General features: G+C 51.2%; 2 protein-coding genes across 2 annotated transcripts in view; both read right to left on the bottom strand.

Annotated features, from left to right (window-relative positions):
- Positions 1 to 16,993, bottom strand: part of DAP3 (death associated protein 3) — a 31,400-nt gene extending 14,407 nt beyond the window's left edge. The window contains exon 1 of the mRNA XM_032845041.1: positions 16,948 to 16,993. The gene's annotated coding sequence lies outside the window, so the exon portion shown is untranslated. The remainder of the gene's footprint in view (positions 1 to 16,947) is intronic.
- An 8-nt stretch (positions 16,994 to 17,001) lies between these two features.
- LOC116859665 (basic proline-rich protein-like) overlaps positions 17,002 to 17,776 on the bottom strand; it is a 2,274-nt gene continuing 1,499 nt past the window's right edge. The window contains 3 exon segments of the mRNA XM_032845129.1: positions 17,002 to 17,197; positions 17,199 to 17,667; positions 17,670 to 17,713. Coding sequence (XP_032701020.1) covers positions 17,002 to 17,197; positions 17,199 to 17,667; positions 17,670 to 17,713 — 709 coding nt within the window.

Below are 17,776 nucleotides of genomic sequence, written 5' to 3'. Positions count from 1 at the left end.
CCTCGTTACAGGTCAGGGAACGATGAGACACCACAGCCATGGTGCTGGGAAAAATGGCAAAGACAACAGGAACCGTGCCAGAGGCTGTGCGGCATGGGGCGGGGGGGGGCACTGATGGGGTACTGTTGGGGGGGCACTGTTGGGGGGTGGGGGCACAATCATCCTAGAAAACACATCTGGTGTTATCTTATAAAGTTGAAAATGTATAGGTCTATGACCCATGTGTTCTCCTGGGTATTAACTCCAGAAGAACATGTACGTGTGCACTGGGAACTACGTGTAACGCTGGTCACTGTACAAAGCCCAAGCACCCGCTGACAGGAGCGGATTAACAGAAGCGGTCACGGCGAGACCCCACACGGCAGTGAGAGACTCGACTGCGGTTACACGTGGGACATCGAGGCATCTCGGAAAACCAGCTGTGAGCGCGCTCCTCCTACCGCTGCCACGCCCATCCGAACCCTCCACATCAGCTCATCTCTAGCCCTGAGCCCTTCACTCAGCCTCCACTTTCTCAACTCCAAACTTAGATCCCGAGTGTGACTCCAGCAACGTCTGGCCCACCCAACCCTGCTGCCCCAGTGCACCCCAGTACAGACAGCTGTGGGAGGTAGCTTTGAAGGAGGCATGGGTCCCGGAGAGAAAAGAGCAGATGACACGGTCCTGAGGTCCATTCTTCCCACAGGTGCATCTGTGGCTGCCGGGGTCATGACCCTGGCCAGGTTTTAGACATTATGAGAAATGCTGGTCAGGAAAATGGGATCAGTTCTATCCCTGGACACTAGCACCTGTGGCCAGTGTGGTTGTTGGTCTGCGGGCGCCCAGCCGTGAGCTTCTCCAATCCATTCTTTCCACCGAAGTCTTGCTTCGAATCCTTCAATATCTCCCCACTGATTTTTAAAGGTAAAGGACATGCACGCACGTGCACACACACCCCCACCCCCCACGTAACAGAAGTTACTTCGGGGGGGGGGCCTGGTGGCTCCCCGGCCGAGCATGTGACTTGGTTTTGGCTCAGGTCGTGACTCGCGGTGCCGACACTGAGCCCCGTGTCTGCGGAGGGTTCTCTTTTCCTGTCCCTCTGCCCCTCCGGCTTATGCACATGTTCGTGCCCTCTCTCTCAAATACATAAATACGAAAAAAATGAATGGAAGTTACTTTAAAAACAAGGGGGGGAAGGCGGAGAGTTTTCAAAGTTTGATCTCCCAGCAAACAACCTGCATGAAACCATGTTTTCCTCTTTCAAAATACGTGTTCACAGAGCAGCTCCTACAGCCGCGGGGAAGCAGAGGCGGCCTGGCCGGTCCCACTTTCGGGCACGTACAGGGCAGGGCAGCACGGGACGAAGGCTCACGGCCGCCACTGCTTGAACACTCCGGGGACTGAGTTTCCTTTCAGGTCTCCCGGGTCCCTCGCAGGTGCGCAGGGCAGGCGCGTGGCTCACGACTGGCCGCCGGGGCCGGGCCCGGGGCCCCGAGGGGAACAGACTGCCATGCGAGACGGCAATTCTGGGCACGGATGGCGGTGACGGCCGCACAGGAACGTGGGTGTGACCTCGTGGACCTGCACGCTGGAAATGACAGTAAATCCAACGTTCTGCATATTTTACCAAACACCCCAAAGGAGTGATGGAAAAATCAAAGCTAAATTGCCCAGTTCTCTTCCAAGACAGCAGAGTCCTCTCTCCTACCCCAGGCGTTGCTTTAAATGTGGGAAACACAGACCCGGAGACGTGTCACTTCCTGAGTCCGAAGCCTTTCCCGGGGCGCCAGGAAGGGGTCCCCGCGCCCCACTGTATGGCAGGTTTTGCCACTGCCCCGATGAAAGACGCGCTGATGTCCCCTGTCGCTGGTGCAAGTCCCCTCGCAGGACGCTCCGATGCACACGGACAGGAGTCGGGAAGGGCCTGAACCCAGCCTAGAAAGGCGGCCCAGAGCCCTCTGCCGGCACGGACGTCGGCGGCCGTAGAAATCAGTCTGTCCTGCAAAGCGAACTTGTTCCATTGAGGCCGCCGGAGAGCCGCCTGCAGCTGGAGGTCGCCCAAAGAGCTCGTGTGCGGGATGTTTCCTCGAGTTGTCGCCTCCGAGTCCCCCACCCCCACTGGACCCCCGACGACCAGTCCCCTGCTCTCCATTCCGGTGACCACGTCACTTCGGGGACGTTCAATGAAGGACACTCACAGGACGCTGCCTTTGCTACTGGCTTTTATCACTCGTCCTGACTTCCAGGCACCCCCAGGCTGTGCGTCATAGGCACTAAGAGTTGTTCCTTCGACCCTGAACCCTGTGCCACGGTAAGGAGGTGTCTAACCAGTCATCCAGTGAAGACCTAGGGGCTGTCACTCGCCTCTGCCGTGAGGGACAACACTGCTATGGAGCGGCTTTCGTGGAGAGAGAAGCCGAGAGTCTACGGGTTAAGACGATCAAGCTCAGGAACTGGACTCGAGAACTAGCGCAGAACTGAACCAGTGCTACCTCGATTTTAACAATAATCACTATTTTTTTAAAAAGATTTATTTGACAGAGAGACAGCGAGAGAGGGAACACAAGCAGGGGGAGCCGGAGAGAGAGAAGCAGGCTTCTCGTGGAGCAGGGAGCCCGATGAGGGGCTCCATCCCAGGACCCCGGGATCATGACCTGAGCCGAAGGCAGAGGCTTAACGACTGAGCCTCCCAGGCGCACCGAATCACTATTTTCTAAAAGTAGGTTCTATATTGAGCAATGTACAGGCCTTATCTCCCAACAACTATTAGGGAGACATTATTATACCCAGGTGAGAAGAGGGACGGAGCACCTTGATCATGGCTAAGAGTGGCAGCCTGTCCCATTAGTCACTGTGTGTCCTGCGTTGTCCATCATTGAGCACCTGAACACGTCCATGGGGGAACTCGAAGGCAGGCTACAGAGTTTTCAGACAGCTTTTCTGGAAAATTCTTTCACAATCTGAGCTGAAATGTCTCCCAGCAGCTTCCATTCACCATCCCAGTCCTTCTCTTGGGTTTTACAAGCCATTTCCCCCATGATGAACGGAGTGTAGCTCTGTGCTCTGTTTTTTCTTTTCCTGGCTAAATGCCTACAGTTTTTTAAAGCAATCATTACCCAATACAAGTTCCTTTCCCACTTATCAATGCTCTTTCGGTATGACCTATCGTTTTTAGATTTTGTATTTTAAGAGTGACTTTTTTGTTAAAATTTTATTTACTTGACAGAGACAGTGAGAGAGCGAGACAGAGCACAAGTAGGGGGAGGAGCAGAGACAGAGGGAGAAGCAGACTCCCCAACACAGCAGGGAGCCCGATGAGGGGCTCGATCCCAGGACCCTGAGATCATGACCTGAGCCAAAGGCACATGTTTCACGGACTAAGCCACCCAGGCGCCCCAAGAGTGACTATTTTTAAACAGTCTATCATATCATTGTTTCATTGAGAATGCAGTTCATTAAAATAATCACTTCTCTCTCTTTTTTTTTAAAGATTTTTTTTTAAGTTTACTTATTTTTTTTTAAGTTTAAAGATTTTATTTATTTGACAGAGATCACAAGCAGGCAGAGAGGCAGGCAGAGAGAGAGGAGCAAGCAGGCTCCCTGCTGAGCAGAGAGCCTGATGAGGGGCTCAATCCCAGGACCCTGAGACTATGACCTGAGCCAAAGTCAGAGGCTTTAACCCACCGAGCCCCCCAGGTGCCCCTCGGTTCTCTTTTTTATAAAAAATACCATTACTTATCAAAATCTCAGCAACATTTTTTATGGCAATTGTCAAGCTCATCTCAAAATTCATATGGAAATGCAATGGACCCATAAAAGCATAAATAACCTTGGGAAAAAAAAGGAACAAAGTTGGAGGGTTCCCGTTTCCTGATTTCAAAACTTACTACAAAGCCACAGTAACAAAGATAGTGTGCTATCAGCTTATGTCGATAGATGACACGTGTCTGACCCACATCCATGAGTCAGTGGGGTGCAGCTGTGAGTTCAGAAAGAATGCCTTACATCACAATCAGCTGATTTTCAACACACACACCAAGACAACTCAATGGGGGAAAGAAAAATGTTTTCAACAAATAGTGCTAAGACAGCCAGATATCCAGAGGCAAAATAATTATGTTGAAGTGGGTATTTACCCAAAGAATAAAAAAACACTAATTCAAAAAGATACATGCTTCCCTATGCTTCCTGCTGCATTACTTACAGTAGCCAAGATAAGGAAGCAACCCACATGCCCAGTGATGGAGGGTGTATGTGTATGTGTCTGTGTGTGTTTGTGTGTGAGAGAGATGGACTATTACTCAGTCATAAAAAAGGATGAGAATGTGTCATCTGCAACCATATGGATGGACCTAGAGCGTATTATGCTGAGTATATCAGAGAAAAACAAATATCATATGATTTACTTATATGCGGAATCATAAAAACAAAATAAATGAGTGAACAACCAAGCAGAAATGAACCCACAGAGAACAAACTGATGATTGCTGGAAAGGGGGTCAAGGGATGAACAAAACAGGTAAAGGGGAGTGAGAGATACAGGCTTCCAATTATGGAATAAGTCAGTCACTGGACTAAAACATACAGCGGGGAGAGATACAGTCAGTGACAGTAACAGCATTGTGTGGTGACAGATGGTAGCTACACTGTGATGAGCCCAGAACAACATATAAACTTGTTGGGATTGTCTCAGTCAGTTAAGCATCCGACTCGTGATTCCAGCTCAGGTCCTGACCTCAGGGTGGTGGGACAGAGCCTGGCGCCGGGCTCCGCACTCAGCGTGGAGTCTGCTACAGATTCTCTCTCCATCCACTTGTGCTCACTCGCCCTTGCTCTCTAAAATGAGTTACATCTTAAAAACAAACAAAAAAACCCCTTGTTGAAACATTATGTTGTACACCCAAAAATAAAGCAACTGTGTCAACTATATTTCAACTAAAAAAGAAAGAAAGAAAGAAAGAAAGAAAGGAAGGAAGGAAGGAAGGAAGGAAGGAGGAAAGAAAGATCAGTTAAGGACAAAACTAGAAACCAAAGCCTGGTTCTCTATAAGGATTTTATCTTTCAGAGAATCATAGTATTATTCGTTTCCTGAATGAGCCAGGAATCAAACAGTCACTTTTGAAACCCTCCTTTTCCTCTGACTTAAAAAAAAATTAAACTGGACCCTACCTCATATCATACATAAAAAGTAACGCCAACAGAACACAGACCTGAATTTACCGCCGAAACAATAAAACTTTTAAAAGAAGACGTAAGAGTAAATCTTACGTATTAAATACAAGTGACCTTGTATCCAACAATGGTTTCGTAGTACCAAAACTCAAGGGACCAAAACAGATACTTGGGACTTTATCGAAACTAAGAATGTCTGTTTCAAAGGATACCATGAAGAAAGTGAAAGACTAGAATGGGAGAAAATATGCACAAATGATACCTGATAAAGGACTTGTACTCGTAATACATAAGAACTCTTTACGGCTCAACAATAAAAAGGCAACCAACTCAAAAATGGGCCAAGAATTTAAAAGAGACATTTCTTCAAATAAGATATATAAAGGCCAGGGACGCCTAGGTGGCTCAGTTGGTTGGACGACTGCTTTCAGCTCAGGTCATGATCCCGGAGTTCCAGGATCGAGTCCTGCATCGGGCTCCCGGCTCCGTGGGGAGTCTGTTTCTCCCTTTGACCTTCTCCTCGCTCATGCTCTCTCTCACTGCCTCTCTCTCAAATAAATAAATAAAATCTAAAAAAAAAAAAAAAAAAGATATATAATGGCCAATAAGCACAAGAAAAGATGTTCAGTGTCGTAGTCATTAGGAAAATGCAAAGCAAAAACAATATGATATCCTTATGCTCACAAGGATAGCTAAAACCAAAAGAACTGACAGTAACAAGTGCTGGGAAGAATGAGGAAAAACCAGAATCTTCTTACATTGCTGGTGGGGCCGTAAAATGTGCAGTTACTTTGGAAAACAGGTTGGCAGTCCCTCAAAAGATTAAACACATAGTTTCCAAATGACCCAGCCATTTGACTATAGACCCAGTCATATACCCAAGGAAACGAAAACATATGTGCCCACAAAAACTTGTTCACAGATGCTCACAGCAGCAACATTCCCAAGAGCCAAAATGTGGAGAGAACCCTCACGTCCATCGCCGACGAATGGACAGAGCAGGTCGGTGCAGCCGTACCACGGGGTATCGTCCAGGCCTAACAACAAGCGGAGCTCTGATAAATGCTGCAACATGCGTGAATCTTTACGTGAAGAAAAAGGCTGTCAGAAAAGACACCTGCAGGAGGATTCTCCTGATCCGAAATGTGGTAAATCTGTCAGGACAGTAAATTAGGTGAGTGGTTGGGAGAGGGGAGAATGGAGAGTCACCACTCATGGATTTCTCTTTGGGGTCACTAGAATGTTCTAACATTAGGTAGCGATAGTGATTATGCAGCTCTGCGAATGTACTAAAAACCCACTGAATGGCATACTTCAAAGATACTGAATTCTATGGTTTGTGAATCTTAATAAAGCCATTAGTAAAAAATGTGCCATGCAGCCATATTAAGACAACAGCGATAGCAGAAACCGCCATGATGAGTTTGGTCCTGATTCCTGTAAGAGCTGTACACGTCACATGCTTCGGGTCATCTTCTCGTCACAGCGCCGTTCGGAAGCATTGTGCCGGCTGTCGCTGTCAAACAGGCCACCCCAAAACTCAGCGGCTTCAAACAATATCTTGTTGTTAGTGCTCGCGAGCCCACAGCTCTGGGCTGGTTAGTTCTCTTCTGGATCAGGTCGGGCTGTCTCAGGTCGGCAAAGTCAGCCTTAGCTGGTGGGACAGACTCGGCTCCACACGGTCTCTTATCCCGCGGCAGCGCGGCCTGACATGTCACCGCGGAGGCAAAGGTCCCGGAGAGCTAAAGCACTGAAGACCTGTCAAACCTGGCTAAGAGCCCGCAGGGGGTTACACCCGACGGCAGCCCATTAGCCCATCATAGTGCCAGGGGTGGGGAGGAAGCCGACTTGACCTCTCTATGGAAGGAGCTAGAAAATCAAAATTTTTCTGACCCACGGAAACCACTGTGACTGCTGTGCATAAACGTGGTTGTTGCACTTGAGAGCCTACATCCCCGTCATGAGACCATGTTCTTCGCCACTGACCTGTGCAGCTACTCGTGATGTTGGTCTCAGCAAAGTAATTGTCAGAATCCATTTCATTAATGCTGAACCTTACGTCAGTTTGTAGATGTCTTTTACGTAATGAAAGTGTTATACAGTTAACCAATGAGAACTAGGAGTTGTTTTGATAACATTTTAAATCAGAAATTACGGAACATTTCCTCACATCATACACAAAAAATAAACTCAAAGTGGATTAAAGACCTAAATGTGACACCTGAAACCTAGAAATCCTAGAAGGGAGCACAGGTGGTAAGGTCTCTGACATGGGCCATAGCAAAGTATTTCTAGATTTGTCTCCTAAGGCAAGAGAAACAAAAGCAAAAATAAACTGTTGGGACGACATCAAAATAAATAGCTTCTGCCCAGCAGAGGAAACAATCAACAAAACTAAAAGACAACCTACCAAATTGAAGATATTTGCAAATAACATATCCAATAAAAGATCAGGATCTAAAATATATAAAGAACTTCTATAGCTGAACACGAACAAACAAAAAACCCAATCTATCAAAAATAGGCAGAAGATATGAACAGACATTTCTCCAGAGAAGACCTCCAGGTGGCCAAGAGACACACGAAAACTCGCTCAGCATCGCTCCCCGTCGGGGAAACGCAAATCAGAACGCAAATCAGGCCACCTCACACCTGCCGGCCAAAACCAAAACCGCTCGGACCAGCAAGGGCTGGCGAGGCCGTGGGCGAGTGCAGCTACACGAATAAAAACGCGGAGCGCGGGAAGGGTACTCAGCCATCAGAACGACCAAAGCTTGCCATTTGCAATGACTTGAATGGATCTAGAAAGTATGGCGCTAAGCGAAATAAATCAGAGAAAGACAAAGACCACATGATCTCATTCGTATGTGGAATTTAAGAAACAAACAAACGAACAAAGAAAAGAAAGAGACAAATGAAAAAACAGACTCTTCACTCTAGAGAACACACTGCTGGTCACCAGAGGGGATGCGGGGACACACATGGAGGGGACTGCGAGTCCACTCACGTGAGGAGCACTGACGAACGTACGGAAGTTAACTCTGCTAGAGTTCGAAAACAACTATGACACCTAGTTGCAGTTTCTTACCAGTTTCAGCATCGAATGAAATTTAGCTTTTCTTTTGTGCACACAGTATTACAAATCTTGAGCCACACAAATAGTTGCGAGTGGTAACCTTCTGTAGTACTTTTAATTTCTATCTTAAAAAGACTTCAGTAGACCAGCAGGAGGACTGCAAAGGTGCCCCGGCCGCGAGCAACAGTGCGTGGACCGGGGTCTGTGTTCCGAGCAGGTCTCGGGGTGGAGCTCAGACATTCCGTCAACCCTGCCGGGGACAGGCGTGTGGCCCTCCGGGCTCTGCCGGGCCGTTTCTCGAGCCCCTGTGGCGTGGAGTCTGCGTCACCCCGCAGGGCCCTGGGATTCCGGGAGCGGCCCCCGAGTGCCGGCTTCTGCTCACCGCCCCTAACGACACAGGCACCCTGTCCCCTGGAGCCCGCAGCCAGGCCCTGCCCTCTCCTCTCCAGCTGCGGGAGTCCTGGCTGCGCCCCCTTCCCGGGGAAGGCTGCTTCGTCCCCACGGAAAACCAGCTGGTCAGTGTGGCACCTTCAGGGACTCTCTGAGCTACGCCTTCCGGAGCACCTGCTGCTTCACCGGCCACTTCTGGGTCACGGACACGGCTTCTTTCCCGACAGCCCCCTAAACCCACTGCTTCCTGCTCCAGACCAGACTTCATCCGAAGGGGACATGTTGGCCACCAGGACGCTCGGCCCGGGCCCCTCCGACTCAGGACTGGACTTCGACCAAAAGGGACGCGGTGACCACTGGGACGCTCAGCCTGGACCGCTCTGACCCAGGACTGGACTTCAGCCAAAGGGGACGTGGTGACCGCTGGGATGCTCAGCCCGGACCCCTCTGACCCCGGACTGGACTTTGGCCAAAGGGGACATGGTGGCCGAGATGCTTGGCCTGGACCCCTCTAACCCTGAACTGGACTTTGGCCAAAGGGTTCGCAATGACCGCTGGGATGCTTGGCGCAGATCGCTCCGACCCCAGACCACACTGTAACCAAAGAGGATGCGGTGGCCGCCAGGACAGTCGGCCCGGACCCCTCTAACTCAGGACTGGACTTCAGTTGAAGGGGACACGGTGGCCACTGGGACACTTGGCTCAGACCCCTCTGACCCTCATCTGGACTTCGGCCGAAGGGGACATGGTGGCTGCTGGGACGCTTGGCCCAGACCCCTCCGATCCTGACCTGGACTTCGGCCGAAGGGGACATGGTGGCTGCTGGGACGCTTGGCTCAGACCCCTCCGATCCTGACCTGGACTTCGGCCGATGGGGACTCAGTGGCCATGGGGACGCTCAGCCTGGACCGCTCCGACCTTCCCTGCACCGGTGACGTCCAGCCCGCCTTCTCCTTGCCCCGTGTGTTCACTGGAACCACACGTTCCGTTTCCTCCAATGGCTTCTCCTTTGCGTTCACAGCTCAGCTGACCGCTGGCGTCCAAGGCCCAGGCTCCCGGGGTATCGGGTCCGGACACGCCTGCCTCGCCGAACTTCACCCCGGCTCGCTCCACCCCTGCTCGCTCCAGACTTCCAGCTTCGGACGTGCGACTCTTCCTTTCGCACGAGCACGTCGAGGCCGTCCTCAGGTCACGAACTGGCCTCGTGTCCACACTGTGGCATCTCTGGGACGAGGGAGGCCCGCGGGGAGGGAGACGGAGGAACGGCCGTCGGCAGAGCCATCGTCACACGCGCGTCCGTGAGGTCTGCCGTCTCGTGGGGGCAGCCTGCGGGGTCCCCAGGGACGCCGGTGCCATCCACGACCGCTCGGCACAGATCCCCGCGAAAATCGAACAATGAACAATTTTAGATCCTGTGAGTCACCAGAGTGTGACAGAGACAGGAAGAGAGCAGCTGCTGTTGGAACACGGGCGCCGACACATGGTGGCCCCAAACCTTCCATTTGTAAAAACCCAACAGTGGCCGTGCGCCCCACAGCCCAGCACTGCGAGACGAGGTCCGCCCATAATTAAAACGTTTGATGCCCAGACTATTTCTCAGACTGATTAAATCGCAGTCTCTTGCAGGGAGACTTAAGACACTGGCAGTTTTCAAAGTCCCCCAGCTGATTCCCATGTGCAGCTAAGAATGAGAACTCGTGCGCAGATGTCAACGGTAAAGGGAATTTCAACCGAATTAACATGGAGTCTTTGGGTATGGTTACTCAAACAATTAAACGTTCAGGACGTACTTCCCCAAAAGGCCATAAGGAGACTATCAAATGCCTTACTTTAGTGAAGATGCGACGCATGTCATGTCGTTATTTTGATTTACCATTCAAGGAATTCAGACAAAAAGGATTTATCAGTCTGCCATGACTGACTCTCTACTGAAGCAAGACTGATATCCTGGTGATCAGCAATTCTTTTCCTGTTAAGATTTTATTTATTTATTTGAGAGTGAGAGACAGAGCAACAGAGACAGCGAGAGAGAACACGAGTGGGGAGGAGAGGGAGAAGCAGGCTCCCCGCTGAGCAGGGAGCCCGACCTAGGACTTGAGCCCAGGACCCTGGGATCATGACCTGAGCTGGAGGCAGACACCTAACTGACTGAAGCCCTAGGCACCCCAGAAATTCTTTTTCCACACCAGTCATTCTCAACTGGAGCAATTTTGCCCCCTGGGGGACATTTAGAAATTTTTGGACATGGTTTTGGTTGTCAGACTTGGGGGAGTAGGGGTGGCGTCCAGTGAGTGGAGGCCAGAGACTGTGCTGACCATCCTGTCATGCACAGATGAGTCTCCCACAACAAGTCACCCAGCCTCCAATGTCAACAGTGAGTGTTGAGGCTGAAAAAGATTGTTTTAGATCCTGAGTCCTAGGGGAAAAATTTGATTCATGGAAACCACTCTCCTTGCTTTCATAATTTCGGTTCGAAAAAACACAATTTGTTATGCTGCTTTCTGTAATCCTCATTATATCTACTTCCCCACATTTGGGCTCTCGAAGTAAAGGTGTTTCCTTGAAACACACTGATGACAACTTGGAACAAGCACAAACTAGGTGTCTTTGCTGCAAACCAGCTACATTCATTGTCCTAGGGCAAGGGAGTGAGTGCTGGTGCGATGGGCCGACTCTCCTAACGGAGCAGGCAGAGGGAGGGGACAGGGAGGACCCAGGATTGCGTCTGAGGCTGGGGGGACCCTAGATCCTCATCAGCAAACTGAACCTGAGAAATTCCCGGACGTGAGACTGGTGAAACATCGGAGAGGCTTCTGAAGGCTTTGCAGAAGGCATGTTACACGAACACGCAGGCCCAGCTGTAACACCCCCCAGCTTTAGGGCCGGGGACACAGCTAGGTTGAGCTCAACCCAAAGGTGCATTTAAGATTTTATTTATTTATCTGACAGAGAGAGAGATCACAAGTAGGCAGAGAGGCAGGCAGAGAGAGAGGGGGAAGCAGCTCCCTGCCTAGCAGAGAGCCCGACGTGGGGCTCGATCCCAGGACCCTGGGACCATGACCTGAGCCTTAGGCAGAGGCTTTAACCCACTGAGCCACCCAGGTGCCCCCCTAAAGGTGCATTTAGATTCATGTTCTGAAGTGTGGATGCGTGAAGACTTAAAGAAAAGGATGGACAGAAAATAATCTGGTCCATGGTGGTGCTCATGTTGCTTTTTTTTTTTTTTACTTTGATTTGTAATGTTACTTTTTTTTTTACTTTGATTTGTAATGTTATTAACAATAATTAGTAATATTAATATTGTTCATGTAATAAAAACTGTCCACACTTCAGTAAGGTGTCCATGTTAAAGGTTTTCTTTTTTTTTATGAGACCTAACCAAAACCATTTTTACAGTGACATAATGAAAACAGATTGTCATGAATGTAAGATTACTCACCTGCAACACTGTTTCTAACCTTAAGATGGAAAGAATCTAAGTATCTGTCACCAGTGGGCAAGCAGCACAGCCCTACTATGCTACACCACAGCCACACCACTGCTTAACAACACAGCCTGGGAGCCCTCTGCACCTGATGAAGGAAAACCTCCATATGCATTAGGTAGGGGAGAGAAAGCACAGAATACTGTGTATAGTTAGCTATCACTCGTGTAAAAGCGGGGGGGATATATATACAGGGGCGTGTATATACACACACACACACACACACACACACACACACAATTTGTTTGTAAAAAGGTCCATATTTTGAAGGATATACAAAAACTGAGAATACTGGTTGCTTTCAGGGAAAGGAATGGGTTCCATTGGGGGCAGGAACAGGGAGGGAGGTGTGCTTTGTACTTTTTGAATCTGGATCAGGTTGCTATCGCCCAGAGTAAATTTTACAAAATCAAATCAACAGACCCTTAGTGAGATCCTGTAAGCTAACACGTAATTTTCTGCAGGAATTATACTTCTGAGGATAGAAAACCCTGCTGCATCAAACTTTTAGAGATTGATAAGTAACTAAAAGCAGTGGGTCCTCACCCCAACACCGCATCTAAGTCCACGTCAGGACGGATGAGCCCTTTACACTGCACCGCAAGTACCCTGCACATGACATTTCCTACAGGAAAAGACACTGATTTTAGCCCCTACAAGTCTTTTTTTCCTTCTCTCTCAGGCCAAGTTTCCTACCTATAAAACAAATACACTCCAGTAGGTTTTCCAGATGTTTCCCTCCTCTGGTAATCTAACTTTTATCAAGCTGAGAGCAGTGACAGCACCAACATATAAAAGAAAGAAAAGGACGGTGCCGGTCCACGCAAAGGAAGGGGCATCTGCATTGATGTTTTCTTTCTTCCAGTGACTCAAGTGCACCAAAGAATCACCTTGAGCTCCAATGACACAACAGCTAACATATCCCCAACACCTTCTGTACGTCGGGGGCCTCTAAGTGCTTTATGTGAATTAACTCACTTTACCTTTACGACAATTCTATGATGTAGGTAACATGTCCAATTTACAGACACAACAAACAGCGGGAAGTATGGCAGATCGGTCAGAAGCGCCGACTCTCGAATCCACGTGCTGAAATCCTACTCAATAGCTGTGCTACCTCGAGCCCGTTACTTCAGCTCCATGTGGCTGTTCCCTCACTTCTAAAATGGAGATAACTGTGGCACCTAAATCTACTATGTGCCACCGCCACTGAGGCTCTACCCAACTTTTCACAGCCCGGCTTTGCACCTGCGCAGTCCAGGTGTCCATTCGCGCTTCCCCAACAGGCAACCCATCACCCGAAGCAGTGGTTTAAAATCTCGGTAAGAGGGACTCCTGGGTGGCTCAGTTGGTTAAGCGGCTGCCTTCGGCTCGGGTCATGATCCCAGCATCCTGGGATCGAGTCCCACATCGGGCTCCTTGCTCGGCAGGGAGCCTGCTTCTCTCTCTGCCTCTGCTGCCACTCTGCCCGCCTGCGCTCGCTCTCTCTTTCTCTGGCAAATAAATAAATAAAATCTTTAAAAAAAAAATCTTGGTAGGACCCCCACCTCTAAAATTTCGGAGTTCTTCCCTTGTTAGATAGGAAATTTAGACTATTGTGCTTAGATAGCATTTCTCCACAACTTACCACATATAAAGTCAACCATGATGATATTCTAGTTGACTTTTATCTTTAAAAATTTCTTTTAACATTTGAAACTTTATTTTGGAGTTTGCAGGGAGGAAGTTCTCCTGCACACCTGTACTGCACTGAGACAGCACCCCAGCAAGGAAGCACCATGAAAAGCGTGTTTGAGTGCTCCTGTTCGAGCAGCCGAGTCTGAAGGCAGCTTAGCTAAGACTGCTGCGGTGCGGCAGGACCATGGAGCCCGGCTGTCTATTTACACCTTGAAGCCTGGCGCCAGAGGCAGAGCTGCAGGGAAATACTGGAAATCCAGGCAGCTCCGGGAACACGGATCACTGTTCTCAGGGCAAATGTTCACCTGAACCACAGCCTCATTTGCACGGAGGCACCTGGGTGGCGCAGTTAGGCGTCATGATTTCGGCTCAGCTTGTGATCCTGGGGTTCCAGGATGGAGTCCCACATCTGGCGCCCTGGCTCCCATGCTCAGCATGGAGCCTGCTTATTCCTCTAACCCCCCCGTGCTCTCTCAAATCAATCAAATCTTTTTTTTTTTTTAAGATTTTATTTATTTGACAGAGAGAGACCACAAGTAGGCAGAGAGGCGGGCAGAGAGAAAGGGGGGAAGCAGACTCCCTGCTGAACAGAGAGCCCGATGCGGGGCTCGATCCCAGAACCCTGGGATCAACCTGAACCAAACGCAAAGGCTTTACCCACTGAGCCACCCAGATGCCCCTCAAATCAATCAAATCTTAAAAACAAAACAAATTCTTGAATTAAAGCACAAAACCACAATCCAAGCCAGGTGTTCTGGAGCCTACTTAGGCCTTCGCTTCCCTTTCCACATAGTTTCCAGCGGCTGCGCCAAATTACCAGAAACTTAGTGGTATAAAACCACCCAGATCTGTCGCCGGCAGCTCTGTGGTTTAGAAGTCCCTCAGTCAAGTGCACACGCGCAGTCGCGTGCTTTCTGGACGCTCCAGTAGGGAACCTGGGTTTCGGACTTTTGCAGATTTTAGAAGCTGCTCTTTCATCTTCAAAGCCAGCAACATCCAGTCGTGACTCTTCTGCCCCATCTTTCCACAACTCCTGTACTTATAGTGGGCCTACTACATAATCAGAATAATCTCCGTATTTTGAGGTTAGCTGATTAGCAAACTTAATAACATCTGTGTTCTCAGTTCCCTTTTGCCATGTAATATACGCACAGGTTCCAGGGGCTGGGCACAGCCATCTTTGGGAGACCATGATTCGGCCTTCCCTACCTTCCTTGCGTCAAGGAATTCAGGTTTCATTCATTCAATAAGGTCATTTTGCTGAGTACTTAATATAGCTTGGGAGGCTTGGGCTTATACAAAAGAACGGGGTATGATCTTGTCTATACTCAGCGGACAATTGATGAAAGCAAGATGAAGGCAGAGAAAGCAAGCAACTTTCTTTATACGCAGGTGCAGTGGAATCCATTAAGTGTCTTTTCTTCGTAGCATATGTACTTATGCTGGTGATGACAAATTTTTACTGTGAAGATAATGTGGTATAGTGAAAAAGGTTTTTAGGACAAAGTGAAATCTTTTTTTTTTTTACGATTTCATTTTTTTAAGAGAAAGCGCACACAGAAGCACGAGTGAGTCAGAGGGAGAGGAACAAGCAGACTCCCTGCTGAGCAGGCTCAATCCCAGGACCCTAAGATCAAGACCTGAGCAGAAGTCAGCTGCCTAAAGGACTGAGCCACCCAAGCACCACACCCAATGTGAAATCCCAAGTTCCTGGACTTCTGGGAGCCTCAGGCTCCTCATCTGTAATATGGGAATTAGGATGATCTATGCTAAAGTGTTATTTAAGCAGGAACACGTGCTCTCCCCACGCGGCGTTCCTCAAATGTTAATTCTCTTTCCCTTCTCAGATCTTAAGTATCTAACATTCTTTTAAGATTTCCACTACTTACGTTCCACTAGGGCTATAAAAGAATACACAAGGAGTGTTAGACCTGGTCCCTATCATCAAATTAAATATGTTGGTAGGGGGCGCCTAGGTGGCAAAGTGGGTTAAAGCCTCTACCTTCTGCTCAGGTCATGATCCAGGGTTCTGGGATCCAGCCTGGCCTCTTCTGGGATCAAGCCCGGATCAAGCTCTCTGCTCAGCGGGGAGCCTGCTTCCCCCCCCCCTCTCTGCCTGCCTTTCTGTCTACTTGTGATCTGTCTGTCAAATAAATAAAAATCTTTTAAGAAAATTAAAATGTTGGTAGGGTAACACATTTGCATATAGGATACAATTAAAGAAAGATCAAAGCAAACTTAGATGGACCCATGAAAGAGCTGAGACTTAACACATGGTTAGGAAAACCAAATATATATGAGATCATTAAAGCTAATTTTCTCTTTACCTTCAAAAATACAAACTAAGCAAACACAACCTGACCCATGCATGGAAATGCGGAAAGGGAGTATGTCTACTTCAACCTTAGAGCTTTGAGGTCAGTCTAGGACAGGGATTCTGAAGCCGCTCCCTGGATCCCTGCAAGTCCACAGAAGTGAAGGAAAGGGAAACCCAAGGAGACAGATCCCTCCGGGAACGTATTCTGCTTTACCCTTTGGGGGAAACGAAAACTGCGAGATTAGGCAGACCCTGGGTTCGGAGAGCCCAGAGTCCCCCGCATTCCCCCTCCAAGATTAAGTACGTATCGGTGCAGAGTGCTGAGGAAGCAGCGTCAGGAGCCGCCGAAATCCGCCAGGCCCCGGTCCGCGCGGCCGCACGAACCGTCCAGAGGGCCGGCGGCACCGCACAGCCGAGCTGCCCGCCGGGTCTGCGAGCGGGAACACGCTCCGCTCGGCGGAGAGGATCTCACAGACTCGGAAGGCCCACTCGGACGTGACTAAGTTTTACGTCCACTTTTCCGTTTCGTTTTGATAAAGAACGAAGCAAAACAACGTTCTGTAGGACACGCCAGACACGGAAGACCGAGGCCGGCGCGGAGCCAGGAATACGTGGTCTCCGTCCCCGGTGCCCCCGAGCAGCAGGTCCCTCCAGGAGGCACGCGTGAGCGCTCCAGCGCAGCGTGCGGGCGCCCGGCCGTGAGCCCCGAGCCCCCGGGCTGGGCTTCACCACACAAAGCAAGAAGCGCGACGCGCGCGCGGGCTCCCGGCGGGTCCAAGTCCGCCCCGCGGAGCCCGGGAGGAAGCCCCCCTCCCGGACAGCCGCCGGCCGCACGGCCCCGCTCCCTACCTGGTGGGCGCTCGGGTCTCGCTCCCAGCCCGCTAGCGCCGGCTCCTTCCCCCGCTAGGGTCCCGGGGCCGCTAGCCGCACGCGACGCCGAAGGCCGGCCGCTCCCCGCGCTGCCCGCAAACGCCCGGCGAGCTCGGGCCGTTCGGCAGGAAGCTGCTCAGCGCGCAGCCGCCGCGGCGTCCACCCGCCAGCCGGCGGAGGGGAGCCGGGCCGCCCTCGACGCGCCCACCGGGGCCCGGCGGCCGAGCGCGGAAGCCAGCGTCGGGGGCGCGGCGCGGCGGCCGCGGCGGTGAGTCGTCCCGGGCCCCCGCCCGCCCCTCGCCCGGGCTGCAGCCCTCACGGCGGCCCCGCCGCGGCTCCGGGCCTCCCCCAACCCGCTCCCGCGGCGGCGGAATGGAACGGTCCGGCGGGGGGGATTGTGGGAGGCGCACGCGCGAGGGGCGGAGGGCATGTGGGGGGGGCGGCGGCGGCGGCGGCGGCGGCCGTGGCGGCGGTTGGTGGCCGTGGGGGCGGGGAAGGGGGGGGAGGAAAGAAGAGGCGGTGGAGGAGGAGGAGGCTGGGGCTCGCGCCGCCGAAGGTACGCGTGAGGGCCCGCGCCCGGCCGTCCTGACAGGGGACGAGGGGGGGGCGGGGGGCCGTGCGAGCGGGCGCCCCCGAGCGAGCGCCGACGGGCCGGCGGGCGCGCCAGGCGGCCGAAGGCGGGGGTCGGGGGGAGAGCGAGCGGCGAGCCCGGAGCCCGTCCGGCGCGTGCGGGCGGGCGTGCGCGCTCCGCCGCCCGAGTCGGGGGCGGGGGGGGGGGGGGCCGGGGGGGGGGGGGGGGGGGGGGGGG

The sequence above is a fragment of the Lontra canadensis genome, unplaced genomic scaffold (assembly GCF_010015895.1).
Source record: "Lontra canadensis isolate GAN:19392208 unplaced genomic scaffold, GSC_riverotter_1.0 scaffold160, whole genome shotgun sequence".
Taxonomy (NCBI): domain Eukaryota; kingdom Metazoa; phylum Chordata; class Mammalia; order Carnivora; family Mustelidae; genus Lontra; species Lontra canadensis.
The sequence above is the reverse complement of the archived record's forward strand: the minus strand, read 5'-3'. Positions and strand labels throughout refer to the sequence as shown.